Source organism: Sorex araneus, chromosome 4, assembly GCF_027595985.1.
Source record: "Sorex araneus isolate mSorAra2 chromosome 4, mSorAra2.pri, whole genome shotgun sequence".
NCBI lineage: Eukaryota > Metazoa > Chordata > Mammalia > Eulipotyphla > Soricidae > Sorex > Sorex araneus.
Window position 1 is genome coordinate 123,838,281 of NC_073305.1, and position 17,432 is coordinate 123,855,712.

Consider the following 17,432-nt stretch of genomic DNA (forward strand, 5'->3'; position numbering starts at 1 on the left):
ACTATCTACTCTCATGGAGCAATTGGTTAGAAATAAGCATAAAATATTATAAAATAATGATGAACCATTAAAATATTAAAATATAAAATGGCAAAAAAGTAATGGTTTGATAGTCAAAGATCACTCTCTTTTCTATACATCTGTGGCCTTTTTATTTTCTTTATCTTTTATGTAATAAATATAAGAGTGCATACTATATGTTTCATTTGACTGCTTCTCTGATGCGTCACAACCTGCGATAACAATGCTTGCTATCATAGCAGGCGCTTAAAAATTTTAGTTGTATTTCTTTTTCTTTTTTTTTTTTTGCTTTGTGGGTCACACCTGGCAATGCACAGTGGTTATTCCTGGCTCTGCACTGGAATTACTCCTGGCAGTGCTCAGAGGACCATATGGGATGCTGGGAATCAAACCCGGGTCAGCCACATGCAAGGCAAAGGCCCTACCCGCTGTACTATTGCTCCAGTCCCTTAGCTGTATTTCTTGATTAGTATCTGTCCTCTAGAAATTATCTCATCACAAAGTAGAAAACAATAAAGGTCACTAGAGAGAAATAGTATTAGGAAAATTCAAAGAAATTATTCAAGACTGGAAACACGTGGTAAGTACATGTTGCAGAAAAGCTTGGAATTGAAAACAATATTGCATACATGAGATTGAAAAAACCCAGTACGTATTTTGAGTTTATTATATTCCATAACGAGATACGAGCAGCATTTATGCTCATGCCATCCATAAGATGTTTTCCATTGCAAAGCCGGTAACTACATACCTAACAAAGCTTAGTAGGTAGCCAGTGTGATAGAGAAGTTAAATTTTCTTTTCAGGGGGCCAGAGTGATATTACAGTGGGTAGGGAGTTTGCCCTGCACACGGCTGACCCAGGTTCAATCCCTGGCATCATATGGTCCCCTGAGCACTGCCAGGAGTGATTCCTGAGTGCAGAGCCAGGAGCAATCCCTGAGCATCACTGGGTGTGACCCAAAAAGCCAAAAAAAAAAAAAAATTTTTTTTTTTCCATTTCATAGTCTGGACTGGAGCAATAGCACAGCGGGTAGGGCATTTGCCTTGCATGCAGCCGATCCAGGTTTGATTTCTCCATCCCTCTCAAAGAGCCTGGCAAGCTACCGAGAGTATCCAGCCTGCATAGCAGAGCCTAGCAAGCTACCCGTGGCATATTCGATATGCCAAGAACAGTAATAAGTCTCACAATGGAGACATTACTGGTGCCTGCTCAAGCAAATCGATGAACAATGGGATGACAGTGCAGTGCTGCAGACAGGGCATTACATAGTCATTAAAGCAAACTGTTACATAGAGTTGGTATATGTGGACAGCATTGATCTAAGAGATACTCAAATCCTATGAGAGATTATATGATTTTACAAAGATGAAGGGTCCAAAAGATTAAGTCATTTCCCATGAGTAAAATCATCCCAGGGACGATCTGAACTCAAGTTTACAGAGCTAAGTCCTTTGATTCCATTGATTTTTCTACCATGTTGCAACAGGAGGAGCTCTCAGGAGTTCAAAAAGCACAAGTGTGCACAGAAGTGTACCACTGCCCGTAATAATGGCTTCTTCAGTATACATTTTTACACAATGCTCTTTAATTCAATCTCTAGTTCTCAAATCACCCTGTTCCCCAAAGCCCTTTAAATAAGTTCTTCCCCCTGCCTTCTATATTCTGCCACACTATCTCCATGTGATACACACTGAGTATTTCTTATTTCTGATCCATTTACTTTATTACTCTGGATTCAAACTTTTTCCTAATCATCAGCCATCACATAACTTCAGCTTATTCAACCCTGACATTAGCCTGCATTATCCAAGCATGCACTTGCCTGAACTCTCACCTTGTTTTGGCGGGAAAATATAAACCATGGTTACTTTACACTTTCTTGAGACTATTAGTTCCATTTGCCTTAAGAGGAATAATAGAAACAGTTGCAGACACAGGTAAAGGGAAGGATTTGGAAAACCATGATAGCGAGTTTGGAATTTTCTGTGCACTAAATAAAAACACAGAAAGATTTAAGCAGACTTGTTCTCCAAGATAAATGTGATAAGAGATGAGCACAAGTAACAAGAGGAAAACAGAGCTTCATTAAAGGTGAGAAAAAATATGCTGCAAAGGACATCAAGAAAGCGAAACAACCCACAGAATGAGAAATAATTATTTGCAAATCATATAGAGCTAATGAGCTACTTGTATAGAGCATAAATGAGAAACTTTTACAATTCAATAATAATTCGTTTACACACCGGAAGGCACCAAGATAAAGGTAGCCATAACTACTGAGTTATGGGTTAAGAAGTGTACAAAATAAGTCCAAACACAAAATTTTGTGTTTGAGATTGTCAGGCACAAAGTTTTGGACAAAGAAATAGTTACATTAGGAGTCTTCTTGGAATAAAAATGATAATACCAGTAGTAGCTTCTATCAGTTACTAATGTCTCAGGTACTATACTGACCATGTTATGATTATCACATATAATCCTCAGTAATTAAATGAGTTCTTTCCTAATATTCTCATTTATTTAACCAATAAAACTGAGACATATATGCTTTCTTTATTATATCTTTAAATACTCTGCAATATTTAACACACAAATAAGTAAGCAGAATAAATAGTTTACCTTACTGCATGAATTTATAAAATGTGGTATAGTCCACAGTAAATATACTTGGCAAAATTTAAGCATGGTAAAAAATAGATTGAAAATATCAATTATAGTACATCTCTAAAATCTTAACTGAAATACAAATAAAATATTCAATGATTAAAGACATTGTTATATTTTACATATTCACAAATACATAAATATATGTATACTATATTCCCTTAAACAGACACATGCTTTCACTGAAACAAGTGGTTCTCATGGTGACCAGTAAATTCTAAATAAATGTTTTTCAAGTAACAACTGAAAATTCGTTTTTCCATGGAACATATAAATGTTCTCCCTTTTCCAAATTATCACAACAATGGCCCCAAATTTAGATCAGATTAAACTCATCAAGTCATTTATATAATATCATACATATAAGAGCAGACAACAAATATTTGGGGAAAATGGGGATATACTAATCAAATTATGCAAATAAATAGTTCAGGATTCAATATTGTCAAATCACATCCATTTCAAATGTTTTATAATAAGCCATTTCTCAATAATCAGAAACTATCACCAAGTCATCCTAATAAAATCCCTTGTAACAAATGAAAGAAAAAGTGTGCATGCTATCCAATATTCTTTTAGGTTTTTCCTGGAAAAGTAGACCCTTGTGAGAATAGTGTCTCTTACATAATGTCTTCTTCCCTCCATAGACAACTCTTAGTTCTTCCACTGAAGAGCAGATTCAAAATATTTTTGTTTAGAAAAAAATAATACTACACCAAGAAAGATGAAAATAATTAGAACCGCTGAGCATGGAAAATACTGGAGGAAAATAATAAGCACAGTTCTTTGGCACATAATGCCTGCACATGCACACATGCACACCTATCCTAAATGTCAAAACAAATGTAGTAACAAATCGATGACCTTCTAGCTTGTGGGAGATGAAAAAAAGGATTTCAAAACATGTGTTTTCAAAATATATTTGGAAGTCACAGAGTCGATATTTTAGGGAGCTATATTTGAGCACCGATGATCAAAAAAATGCAATCACTTCCTCCCTTTTGAACTATTTCTTAGTTTCAACATTGAATATTTAGGTAAGCTTCAAGTGCCTTTAGACTTCTTTGAAACTAGGCTCTTTTTAAATATGAAATAGGATGTCAGTTGATCAATATCCATTTGGCTTAAATTCATAAGTCCACAACCACCCTTAAGTTGTAGAACAAACAGGTACAAAGCCTGAAAATTTATTGTTTCTTTTTAAAGTCCCAATGATATTTTCCAATGCCAAAAGGCATTTTGAAATCACTCACCCTTATTTCAGTAAAAATGAGAAAGAGGGATGGAGAGGAGGGCGAATCTCATGAGGCCTCGTATGTCAAGTTTTTGCCCAGAGCTAATTTTCATAGCTGTGTTATAAACCCTGAAAATGGAGGTTCATAATGGAAATGCTGACAGACCCTTAACTATAGTAGCATAAATGGGTATAATTAAAGAAAAGCTTTTGGCTACACCTAAGTTCACAAACGAAAGACTGCCACTTTTATATTAACCTCAACAGCAAGTGAGAACTAGAAATGTGATTCCAGAAAGGTAATGTGAAATGTTAAAGATGACTGCTAAAACTATTTGACATTCGAAGTTTTAAACACGAAGGCATTTAGTTAACATAACCAAGTCAGTATTTTTATAATGCTACTTAATCAGCAATAAAGAATGCTCTGGTGAGCTATCAGCTCCAGTTAGCAGAAAGTGGCATGTGAAGTTATTATTTAACAGCCCAGAGGGAGCTGCTTCTCCTTTTAATCAGTAATCTTAGTTTCTTCCTACCTATAATTTCTCTGTCATACGGTTATAAAACTATTACCCAGTTCAACGCATACACTCACACACCCTGCACACACATTTATGCAAGGACTGGTATCTTATTCCCACCTGAATTTGAAAACAGAAGAGATTGCTAAGGTAAAGTATTTCACTCTTCCCCTTGTCAGAGATGCAGCCAGGAATAAATATCATCAATCTATGTAACCTATATTTTCTATCTGGGCAAAATTTCAAGGAATATAGACCTGCTCTTAATAAAACAAAAGGAATCTTATGCTTTAATTTCTGATAGCTGTTCAAACTGTTTCTAAACTTTCTAATACATATACACTTTAAAATTTTAATTAAGGAGTCGTGCTTTACAAAGTTACTGATAGATGTGTTTTAGGAATACATTAATTCAACACCAGCCCCTCCAGGAGTATCAACCTCCCTCCACCAGTGTTCAATTCTCTCCCCATCTCAACCCCCACCCCACCCCCGCCTGTCAACCTGACAGGCACATTACAAAGTTCCAGTGGTTGCCACTTACACCTCATGTTTTCAGTTTGATACATTTGTGCTTTGGATATATGGCTATACCCCTCACTCATATCACTGGTATAACTGAAGCCCTGATGACTAAACTGTCTGAAATATTAATAGTAGCAATACTATAGCCTATAAAAAAAAACTGCCATGAAAAGGTGATCAACAAAATTTCAGATTTGGGGTTAAGAAATCAGTAATACCTTGGAGGCTGGAGCGATAGCACAGCGGGTAGGGCATTTGCCTTGCATGTGGCCGACCCAGGTTCGATTCCCAGCATCCCATATGGTCCCCTGAGCACCGCTAGGGGTAATTCCTGAGTGCAGAGCCAGGAGTAACCCCGGTGCATCGCTGGGTGTGACCCAAAAAGAAAAAAAAAATCAGTAATACCTCTCTATGATTATATAGTGAAGGACCTTTTTTGGTTTTTCCTTTCTTGCCTTCCTCCAGTTTTTCCTGCTTTTTGGGATAACAATCCTGAATGATCCCTGGGACCATTCCCACAAAAGATGACAAAGTAAAGAGGTGTGCGTCTTGACAACATCTCTCTTGGTAGTGGCTATCGACTAATGTAATAGCACAAACTATCCAAGTGGGTCTCTCTCTAACAAACTGCAATGAGTTTCACTGAAGAACTGTGCAAGCTTCTGAAACTAAAAAACAAACCTAAAATATGACAGCCCTGGTAAAGAACCTTATGTTACTGAAAACTCTTAATACTTACTGGCCTCATTGGAGCTGTTCTATCATTCTGATGGAAGGTATACGTGATTTGATGATCATTTTCCATCATAACTAATATCAAACTATACCAAAATAGATGGACTGGAGCGACAGCACACTTGTAGGGCGTCTGCCTTGCACGCGGCCGACCCGGGTTCAATTCCTTTGTCCCTCTCAGAGAGCCCGTCAAGCTACTGAGAGTATCCCACCCACATGGCAGAGCCTGGCAAGCTACCCGTGGCGTATTTGGTATGCCAAAATCAGTAACAACAAGTCTCACAATGGGGATGTTACTGGTGCCCACCCGAGCAAATCGATGAACAATAGGACGACAGTGCTACCAAAATAGATACTGTACAAGAAATAAAATATATTTAACACAAATATATTTCCTATTACCAAAGATTATAGCCTTATTCAACAATACACTGTGTACACTACACCAGATGATAGCAAACTACAAACTCAAACCAGATCTAGTTAAAAGAAACTTCTAATATAAAAGTAAGCTTACTTCCAACATATATAACTGACCATTTTCATTAACCTCTTTCGATTACTACCTCTGGACCAACAGTGAATAGTGACTGGGATGGATTAACAGAGATGAATTACAGCTTACAAAGTACTAGCAAGCAATCTTGCTAGCATTCCTAAAATAGCTTTGGTGTTGATGCTAAAACATTTCTACTAAACCAAGTTTAAATTATACAGAATTTCTTTATTATAAAAATTGCTCTATGACAAAATTCCTTTACAAGGAAATTTATATGACTAAAGGTAAATTAAAAAAACATTTTATATTTAAAATGTCATTTAATTATCCCTACATCTTTGCAATAATAAAAATTTTTATTTATTTATTTATTTTTTTCTTTTTGGGTCACACCCGGCGATGCACAGGGGTCACTCCTGGCTCTGCACTCAGGAATTAACCCTGGCGCTGCTCAGGGAACCATATGGGATGCTGGGAATCGAACCCGGGTCGGCCGCGTGTAAGGCGAACGCCCTACCCACTGTGCTATTGCTCCAGTCCCCCAATAAAAATTTTTAAATAAAATCAAAAGTTTCCCCTTAGAATAACTGTTTTCTTGCCAGAAAAAAATGTATATAGAAATGTAGTAATAATTTCAGGTAAGCAACAAAATAGTTTTACTTCTTTTAATTATCTCTACATTTACAGTTTTCAAAAAGTGTAGTGGCATGTTTATTTCTGTTTACTTGTAAACTGTTATAAAGGTTATCTAAGAAGGTAGGTGTGATATAGGTATTTAAAGTTTAAGTTTTGAAATTTAGCTGTTATATTATGTAAATTACAAAGTCTATATTTGTTTTCACTTATTCATTTATAAACAAGGGTAAGAGGGTTGATAAATAAGTACTAATATTTATAAGCTAATAATGAAAAATGATAATGATAGCAAATAAAAATGTTGGTAGATCTCTTAGGAATAAAAAAATCTTCAAACTGGAAGTGTCAAAAAATGTACTAATTAGTGAGTTAAAAAGTAATGAATCAACACAAAATAAAAATATTTTATTTTGTTTTTGAAGCTTCTTCAACCTTTGAATAGGTCACATTTTCCAGTTTGTAAGAACCAATTATTAACATTAAAAAATTGTTTTAAGTATATTAAAATGCTTATTTTTCTAAATATATATATACATATTTATATATAGAAAGAAAGGAGTCATTCTTATACACTAGTAGGAAGAGGATACAATTTTTATAGGATGACTGTATCACTGTCATCCCATTGTTTGTCAATTTACTCGAGCAGGCACCAGTAACGTCTCTATTCCTCCCAGCCCCGATATTTTAGCACCCTCTCCTTACTCATCTTTCCCAACAATTGGAGGCTCTTTCAGGGTCAGGGGAATAAAACCTATCATTACTGTTTTAGGCATATCGAATATGCCACGGGTAGCTTGCCAGGCTCTGCCCGTGTGGGTGGGATACTCTCAGTAGCTTAACAGACTCTCTGAGAGGTGTATGTATGTGTGTGTGGGTGTGTGTACATATATATGTATATATGTATTATGTATATATGTATATATACATAATACATATTGCTCTCTATAATTTTTTTTATTCTTTAAGGATTAAGAATTTTTTTAGGATATCTGGTAATATGCATACACTTTTAAAATGCATATTCACAATTCATTCTTAGGAACCTAGAGATTTATTTCCATAAGGGCACAAAGAATATAGGAGAAAGGTGTGTAGTAAAAAGTGTTTACAGCAACATAAAACAGCAAACAATAAAAAACCTGGTGTTTGGGAACTGGTTATATAATGTTTGGCATATCCATATAATGAAACATTAAGTGGTCATTAAAAGGATTAGATCAGTCTCAGCCTCTTGACAGGGAAAGTAGCCCTGGAAATAATAAGTGAAAAAATAATAATCACAGAACAAAGATCACTCATCTTGTGCTTTATGCCTGTAAGCAGCACAGGCATGGAAGGGTCTATCTGAAACCATTTGATTTATGGGCACTGGCACTAGAGCACCATTTTTTCATACTCAGCATACTAAGGAGAGATCAAATCATTCTTTATTTGTGGATGCCTTGTGCTCTGCAGGAAGTTCAGCTGCATCCCCAACTTCTACCCACTAGATGCCAGTAGCACACCCTGTCTCTCCCCACCCCCTCCTGTGTGAAAATACAAGCTTCTCCAGATGGCCAAATGCCCCCTGGGAGTACAAATTCACTTCCACGTAAGAACCACTGAACAAAAGAATAAAAAAGCAGAAGGTTCAAAGAGAAATATTTAGTTGCTACTTTACAACTTATTTTATTTCATTTTATGTTTACCATGGAAATACATTATATTTGAACATTAGTGAAAATTTTAACAAAATAAGATGTCCCCAAATTTCCGTATTAAAAGTTAGGGACTGGAGGGATAGTACAGCAGTTATGGTGCTTGCCATGCATGCAGCCAACCTGGGCTTACTCCCTGGTATCCCTTATTGTTATATAATTACCCTCAGAAGTAGTTCCTGGGTGCAGAGCCAATAGTATCCCTGAGCCTTGATGGGTGTATACCCGACCCTCCAAAAATTTTTAAATTAACTGCATTTGTCCACTATAAATCATTGTTAAAAAAGAAAAATAACCCATCTAAGAAGCAAAACAATTAAAACCTGAGCAGCAGTACAGCAGGTTAAGGTCCTTATACTGCATGTAGCCGACCAATGTTGAATCCCCAGTACCTCATATGCTCCCATGAGCCCACCAGGAATGATCCTTGAGTTCAGAACCAGGAGTAAGCACTGAGTCACTGTCAGGTGTGGCCCACTCACCACTCCCCCAAGGAATCAATACTAACAGTTACTAAGCCAGATGAGAGATGCATCCTAGTGAAAATAAGAGAGCAGTATGAATTCTGCTTCTTTATGTCCATGACTACCTCTCCCCAGATCCCCATATATCCCCTTTAGTTTATACTCTTGACCCCAAAACCAACTGGAGGACTATGATTTATCATCAACACAATGGCTCATCCCAGCTCCCTCTTGGTTCTTGTTTTGTACATTCACCCAAATATAAGGAGAGGTAGGAACGATAGTACAGATAGTACAGGTAGGGTGTCTGCTTTGCACGCAGAGACATGTGGATTTGATCCCCAACGACCCATATTGTCCTCTGATCACTGCCAGGAGTACTTCCTGAGCACAGAGCCTTGGCTGATCCCAGAACATTACTGGGTGTGGCCCCCAAACACACACACACACACACACACACACACACATGAAGAAACAGGGAATTTTTTTAAGCTTTTGGGTCATACCAGAAGGAACTGAAGGCTTACTCCTGGTTCTGTGCACAGGGATCATTCCTGGTAGTAGTTGGTGAACCGTATGTGGTGCCAGATACACAATACAGTTGAGTGCATGCAAGGTAAACACCTTAATCCCTATACTAGCTCTCCAGTCCAGAAATAGGAAAAATTTTAATTCTACTGAGCAAGCACAAGGAAATATTGTCTACCATTTACTTAAAAGCTGGACAAACAAAACGCATTTGGCACTTGGAAAAGTGTATCTGCTAAAAATTCTACCAACCTAAAACAAACAACTGTACTTCATGCAGAAGACTCACAGTAAATAACTAATGAAGTTGCTTATTCAATTACTTATCTATTCATTTGAAACTTCATGGGTTTTAGATCTCGCTTTAATATGATTTACAATGGAGAATAAGGGAAAGATTAGGATCAGAACTCCTTAAACCTTTAAAATTTAAACTAACGATGCAAAGAAATATAACAACTACATAAAAACTTGAGTGAAAAATCTGTGATTTAATCAGTATTTTTAAAAAATGGATAGCATAAGGAAAATTAAGAAAGTAATACTGGCAATAAATAAGTTTCAAAAAGTTAGCAGTTTTGTCAAGTATAGTACTTTTGGAAAGCACTACTTTTGTAAAACTGGTAGTAGAAGAAATGTTAAGTCTTTTCAGTTTCCTAACACATGACTTCAAATAAGATCCTAACTTCTCATATAATTTATTTATACATAACCTATTTTATATGTAAGTTTCTATACATAAGCTTTATAGGTTTTAATAGCAGTGACTGGTAATACTGGGAGTTGTCATCAACATCTTATGAAGCAAAACTTAGGTGAAAGGGTCTTAAGTGCCTTTAAGTTTTATAATCATTGTTCTTATTCATAATCAACTCTGGGTCTAAGTGTATCTGCACATTTGTATAAAGTATGTGGATCTGAAAAAATTAAGTTTGTACATGATTGTTTTTTCATAGAACAATCTAGGTTCTACCTATGGAACCTATTGATTTCAGAATAAATGGTTGTGTAGCTTAAGTATTTCATACAATTCAAACTGTGGAATACAAATATTCTACAGTGTTAAATAAAAATATTGAAAGAACTTTAAACACTGTGTGTGGAAGTTGTTAACCTGGGAAAAGAAGGAACCCTAGGAATGAGAACCTTCACAGTGTTGGGGTGATATACATTTTCTTTAAAGGCAGCTCCCAAAAGGAGAGGGGAGGTGGGGAGCTGCTCTTTAGGACTTCTAATACCTGGCTCTCAAACCTGCTCCATGGGCAGCAAAACATCTTCAGCACCAAAGAACCTCTGAAACAAGAAACTTTGGGTGTTGGCAGTTCAATGATACTGAGTAACCCAAACATGAATGGGCTGCATCTCTGAGTTTAGTTCTGATATTTATGTTTGCACAAAAGCTTTCTTTTCAGGAACTATTATTTGAAAAATAAAAAACACTGAAAACTGATTTATGCCACTGTAATCATAAAACTAATTCTTCTCAGTATATTTGGCTTTCGTGAGTATGTTAACAGGAAAACTTTAGTATAGAATCAACACAGGTGATGATTTAAAAAAAAACAAACAGTAAATTAGTACTTGGTGAAGAACGTACCTGATTCGAGCCAGAACAGCCTGCAGAAAATTCAATACTGTCCTAAGCTGAGATTCCTGACAGGCTCGTAGAAGCATACTAAAGCCATCATTAAGCAGTTTTTCATGGGAAGGATGCAAGTAATGGCTTGTTTCAAATACTTCTTGAACACCATCAATGTAGATACAAAGCAGTGTCCAGAGAGTGTGTCTCTGGCCCATATCACTTTTTGACACCAAAAATTCCTTCGCTTTTTCCTGGAAGGCACCTGAAAATTTCTCAGCCAAAACACCAATATCCAGATTTTTTTCAGCATACATCAAAAGGAAGGCCATCTGACCCTTCCAGATAAGCGGAGAAGACATAAAAGCAGGCCTGAGGAAATTCAGGAGGTCTAAAACATGAACTGCCACATCTTCCACATCTGCAACAGCTGCTAACAGTAGAAAAAGGTTGAAGAAGTTTTGCAGGCCAACTTCAGTTAGCTCTTCCATTCTTTTTTGATGGAATTTAGAATATATTCTGTAACATAAACAAAAAAGCCCTAGTAAAACTGTTTCTCACGTCATAATAAATTTTTAAAAATAATCTCATTCACTACTCATGATAGCTCATTATTTCAAAATTTTAATGAATTATTCTTCATGATAATAACTTCCCTTTTCCTACTGGAAAAATAACCCACAGAATACTGTGCAACAAGGCATCTACTAAGCAAAATCAAACTAATTTAGATTTTTTGGAAAGAAATATTATTTTATCTGTTACATGACTTCTCCTTTTATTCTAGGCTCTAGTTATTTAAATAGACAAGAAGGCATACATAATCTCACTCTATAAAAAGTTTAACAGCAATTTTATATAACAATTGTCCTTAAGCCATATTTCCTTCTCACAAATACTGACTCGTTTAATTATTTATATTCTAAGATAAAGGTACTAGAAATATCTCTACTTGCGAAAAGAAAAAAAAAAGTGCTACCAGTTCAAATGACTGAAAAAAAAACTGTCTATTTAGAAAGTCTTGCATAAAAGTACATGATACACTTTAATAGCTGAAACTCTTTCATTGATTTGGGGGTAAGAACTAAAAAACAATGCTACATCCTACTTATGGATTGCCATATTTTGTAGCACTGCACTGTAGCAATGTCGTCCCGTTGTTCATCGATTTGCTCAAGTGGGCACCGGTAACGTCTCCATTGTGAGACTTCTTGTTACTGTTTTTGGCACATCAAATACGCCACGGGTAGCTTGCCAGGCTCTGCCGTGTAGGTGAGATACTCTTAGTAGCTTGCCGGGCTCTCCAAGAGGAAGGGAATAATTGAACCCGGGGCCAGCTGCGTGCAAGGCAAATGCCCTACCCATTTTGCTGATATATTTTATAATGTCTAAAATCAACTTTTTCAAGATAAAAGTAGAGTATCAGCAATTAAAATTTCATTTATAAAGAGCTAATAAGAGGGTTGAAGAGACAGTGCAGCAGGTAGGGTACTTGCCTTGCTGGCCTGGGTTCAATCCCTGACATCCCATATGGTCCCCCACACCACTCCTAGGAGTAATTCCTGAGTGCAGAGCCAGGAGTTAACCCTGTGTATCATTAACTCTAGCCCCCAAACAAAAACTAACAAATAAGAAAGAGGTAAAAACACTAATAAGCTCCTAAAAAAATCTATTAAGATATATTTCATTATCTCTATATCTTCTATCATGCGCGCTATAATGTTTGTTACTAAATAGTTTTGTCAAGTAATTAGACTGACCAGACAATTTCCAATGACTCATTTTAGAAAATACACCTGTCTACTACTTCTTCCATAAAATTAAGACTTAAAAAGCAAACTGGAAAACAGAACAAAAGGGGAAAAATAAGGCAGAGGCTTCAGCTATATATTACTGAAGACAGACAAGGGGCCTACAATTAACAGAGAGATACTTTACATTTAAAACCCCAAATGTGTCAACACACTTTACAAGAATTACTCTTTATGGTACTCAGATAGGTATTCCACTTAGTGATTTTTTTTGAGATGCCCCTGTTAGAATAGGAGGTGTTCTGCTCTGCAGCGTACTCTCACTACCAAGAAAGAACAACTGCTAGACAGCACTTAACAGTTGCACAGAAAGGGCTATAAGGGAGACTGGCAGGGAAAGAAGGTAGATCAAAAATCAAAACCATTCAATTAGAAAACTTCCATAAAAGGAAAGGAAATAAATTACATGATCAAAAGCTGCTTTTACCATACCCAAAATGAAAAAGGGATATATGTTCCAAATGAAAATCTAAGAGGAAGTAGGGGTTTGTGGAGTTGCTGAGCTCAAAGAAACAAAATTTTACAGGTCTAGTCTATTACCGTCACTGTATGGTTTGGAGATATGTTACAGTTCTGCAAATTTTTTCAAGCAAATGCTTCCAAAAGATTTCACAATAACATTGCAGTTAATTTTGGCAAGACAAAGGATAAGTCTCTAGTTCCCTATACTTAATATCTGCAATTTGAATCTTTAGTACTGATGAGGAATAGCACAGTGGGTAGGGCGTTTGCCTTGCATGCAGCCGACCCGGGTTCTATTCCTTCGACCCTCTTGGAGAGCCCACCAAGCTACCAAGAGTATCTGGCCTGCACAGCAGAGCCTGGCAAGCTACCCGTGGCATATTCAATATGCCAAAAACAGTAACAAGCCTCACAATGGAGAAGTGACTGGTGCCCGCTCGAACAAATCTGTGAGCAACGGGATGACAGTGACAGTGACAGTACTGATGAGATAAATAAGAAATAAGAGCCCTCCAGAAGTTTCAGCTACAAAGTTTGTTTCATACTGTAGTAAACTGGCAGGATCAAAAAGTCCCATAAGCTGCTCTCCTATAATAAGGACTATATTTAAAACGCAGAGACAACAAATACTTCTAGCACCAATAAACAGAAAATGCAAAGAGTAACACTTCTCATCAGGTAACAATTAATACTGAGAGGCAACAAACCTTCCCTTGACTTGTTTCCACGGATGAAGTCCATTGCTCTTTATAGCTTTCTTGACAACTTTTGCCAAAATGCAAAGAAAAATTGTATAGCTGCTGCTGGAGCTGTACAGGTCAGGGTCTTGCTTATCACAGCAGCAGGTCTTCACCATTTCTAGCATCGACAAGGAAGACCTACTGATCTTTGTAAGGCCTTTCAAAGGAAGCCAAGAAATACTAAAAGAACTGTTCTATAAAAAACAAACAAAGGATTAATAAGGTTCTGAGAAAGAAAACAGAAGGGAAAGAAATAAATTCTAAATAGCTCATTAAGAGTTTTAGTCATCTTAATCATAAAAATTATGAAAGCATTATCACATTTTCTCCAAAAACAAAAAGCCCATTAACAACACAAACTCACAAGGGGTACCTAAATTCCCGGACTGCCCTCAGACTGTCTTAACAGTCTGGTTAAATTAGAACAAATAAGATCCATATTTTCTCTTGGTTTCATATGCCGGTTGAATCTCTCATTCTGTAACTTTTCCACCATTTTGTCAATTGTCTCCTTTTTTCACATTCTGTACTTAGCTGCATCTAACTCCCTAATGAAACTGAGTGCTAGTCGCTTATGTAAAGGTAAAATAGGTAAGCTTTTTCATTCATGTATATAATATTTTATCCCATATTTTATCCCCATTATATTAATATGTATACATATATAAAACTTATTTTATCCCCATCTTTTTTCTGAATTAGTAGCTACATCTGGAACACATTATTAGATTCTGCTCTTTGGTAACCATCTTTAACTATATTTAGCTAGTTGTACTTGGCATCTCCCACTGCAGATAGTAAAGAGATGCATACATTCTGTCATTCTTTTATTAGATTAAGATCTAATTATTAGTCTAATCTATTTCAATGATCCACAATAATATTTTACTCAACAGTTTTAGGACACACTGATCACCACTGAGATGCCTCATTTTATTTATCAGATAAAGAAAAAATATGGCGATTTTTCTAATTCTATCATGTCTTCTGAATTAGTTCATCAGATATTTGATCACTGTAAAATGATTTATCTTTTTTTCACAATGTTTAGGATATTAAGAGTATTTTTAAGAATAATTTTTCTAAAAATATCAATAACTAAGTAGCACTGTACTGTAGTAGCATTGTCATCCCATTGTTCATCGATTTGATTGATTGAGTGGGCACCAGTAACGTCTCCATTTTGAGACTTGTTATTATTTTTGGCATATTGAGTATGCCACGGGTAGCCTGCCAGGCTATGCTGTGCAGGCGGGATATTCTCAGTAGCTTGTTGGGCTCTCCGAGAGGCACGAAGGAATCGAACTCGGGTCAGCTGCATGCAAGGCAAATGCCCTACCCGCTGTGCTATCACTCCAGTCCCAATAACAAAGTAGGGGGTTTGAACATATTTATGTTATCGCTTCTCGGCCTTTTGGCTAAGATCAAGTGAACATATTTATGTTGTAATTCATAGTAGTCATTCTCTTATACACAAATATGGGAAATGTGGGAAATTGAAGTTCCTTCATATTGGCTCCTATGCTCCTTTAATTCTTACTCTGCTTACTCTGATATCTTCCCAGTTTTCAGGTACGAAAAAACTCTTGAACAATTCTGTCTCAGAAGCAGAATGAGCCATTTCTTTAGCCAGTGTGATAATATGCTTTGAAGAAAGGTCTTTTTTCTTTATGCCTAATAAATCTCTCTTATGTAAAAACCTGCAATTTTAATGTGCTTACAAGTGATGCATTTTTTACTCTATATCTTGATTGATAGAACATTTCAAGTCTTCTATCATACAACATGGGTAAGCTGTTCTTTATACCATTTCAATTTTTTTTGTGTGTGTGGCTTTTTGGAGCATAGCCCCAGCAATGCTCAGGGGCTACTCCTGGCTTTGCACTCAGGAATTATCCCTGGTGGTGCTCAGGGATACCAGGATTCAAACCTGGGTCTGCTGCATGCAAGGCAAATGTGCTACCCACTGTACTATTGCTCCAGGACCTCATTTCAAATTTTTATCTCCCAAATTTATCTTCCAAGTCCATTTCTCTCTGGTTTAGTTAACACTAACTACAGCAGTTGCTCATGCAATCACAATGGATTTATACTTCTCTTGGGGCCAAAGCAAAAGGTAGGGTGCTCACCTTGCATGTGGCCGATCAGGGTTCAATCCCTGCCATCCCATATAGTCCTCTGAGCCCTGCCAGGGGTGATCCCTGAGCCCAGAGTCAGGAGTAAACCCTAAGCAACACCAGGAGTCACCCCCCAAACAAAACAACAACAAAATTCTCAAACACATACCTACAATGTCACTATGTCATGATGTTCACCCCATCATGATTTAGTCCCAGACTGTCTTCTGGACTTTCCTAATCACCTTTATTCTGTCATCTCAGAATTTTATCTGTCTCCGTACATTTGTGTATACTGTCCCTTTATATGGGTGCTTTTTCTTCCGTACTTGGAATACTTAAGACCAAATTTAAAAGTATGACATCATAGTCTTTTTCATATCTATCAATAGATTAGGTACTTCCTTCTTTGGTCTACAGCTTTTTTCCCTACAGCATCTAAGATTCCATTTGCTAGTCTAAAAGGTGCTTCTGTTAGGTACCTTTATCAGGATAGCAGTAACTGCTCAATGAATATCAAAGTAATCAGTAATTGTTAAGGAACATGATTCAAACCATTAAAAAATATATATATATAATTTTTTTCCCTTTGTTTACTCTCTTAAGAGGAGAAGAGAGACCAAATATATTCTTTTTCAAGCCATTGAACTGTACAGAATGTTTATAAAAAATAAATATTCTTGAGCTATTCCATTTTGAAAAATTAAAATTTTAGGTAAACAGTATCTGTAACTATTTATAAGGAAGCCACAGAAGTTTTTGAAACATCACCTACAGATTCTTCAAGTTCCTGAAAAAAAAAAATTATATTTTGTTTACCATGTTCCTGCTATAATATTCCCAAAGAATAGTGACAATTGCAATGTTTGGCTCCCAAAGATCACAAAGTGTCAAGCAACACTGAAGGTGCATTCTCAATTGTTCCTCTAGTATACCATCCTGAAAAAAAAAAGAAAAGAAAAGAAAAGAAAAGAAAAGAAAAGTATGAGGACGTGTACATTATCACCTAATACTACACCAAATAATATTACAAAAATAATATGAATGAATATATTACCATACCCACTTTCATCTTCAAATTAGAAGATCTAAATAAATAAGATATACTCTGAAAATTTTGCTTTTGAGACCCTGTACTTTCAGAGCTTTAAAAAGGCCTTATGACAGAGAAATGACTGATTAAATCATTTATG

The 17,432-nt window shown here is 36.3% G+C and overlaps 1 protein-coding gene across 1 annotated transcript in view; it reads right to left on the reverse strand.

The window, feature by feature from the left end:
* Nucleotides 1–17,432, reverse strand: part of MMS22L (MMS22 like, DNA repair protein) — a 120,799-nt gene that overhangs the window by 66,597 nt on the left and 36,770 nt on the right. Inside the window, exons 12-14 of the mRNA XM_055136031.1 lie at nucleotides 17,059–17,178; nucleotides 14,090–14,316; nucleotides 11,128–11,628 (exon numbers count right to left, since the gene is read on the reverse strand). Of these exons, the coding sequence (XP_054992006.1) occupies nucleotides 11,128–11,628; nucleotides 14,090–14,316; nucleotides 17,059–17,178 (848 nt within the window). The remainder of the gene's footprint in view (nucleotides 1–11,127; nucleotides 11,629–14,089; nucleotides 14,317–17,058; nucleotides 17,179–17,432) is intronic.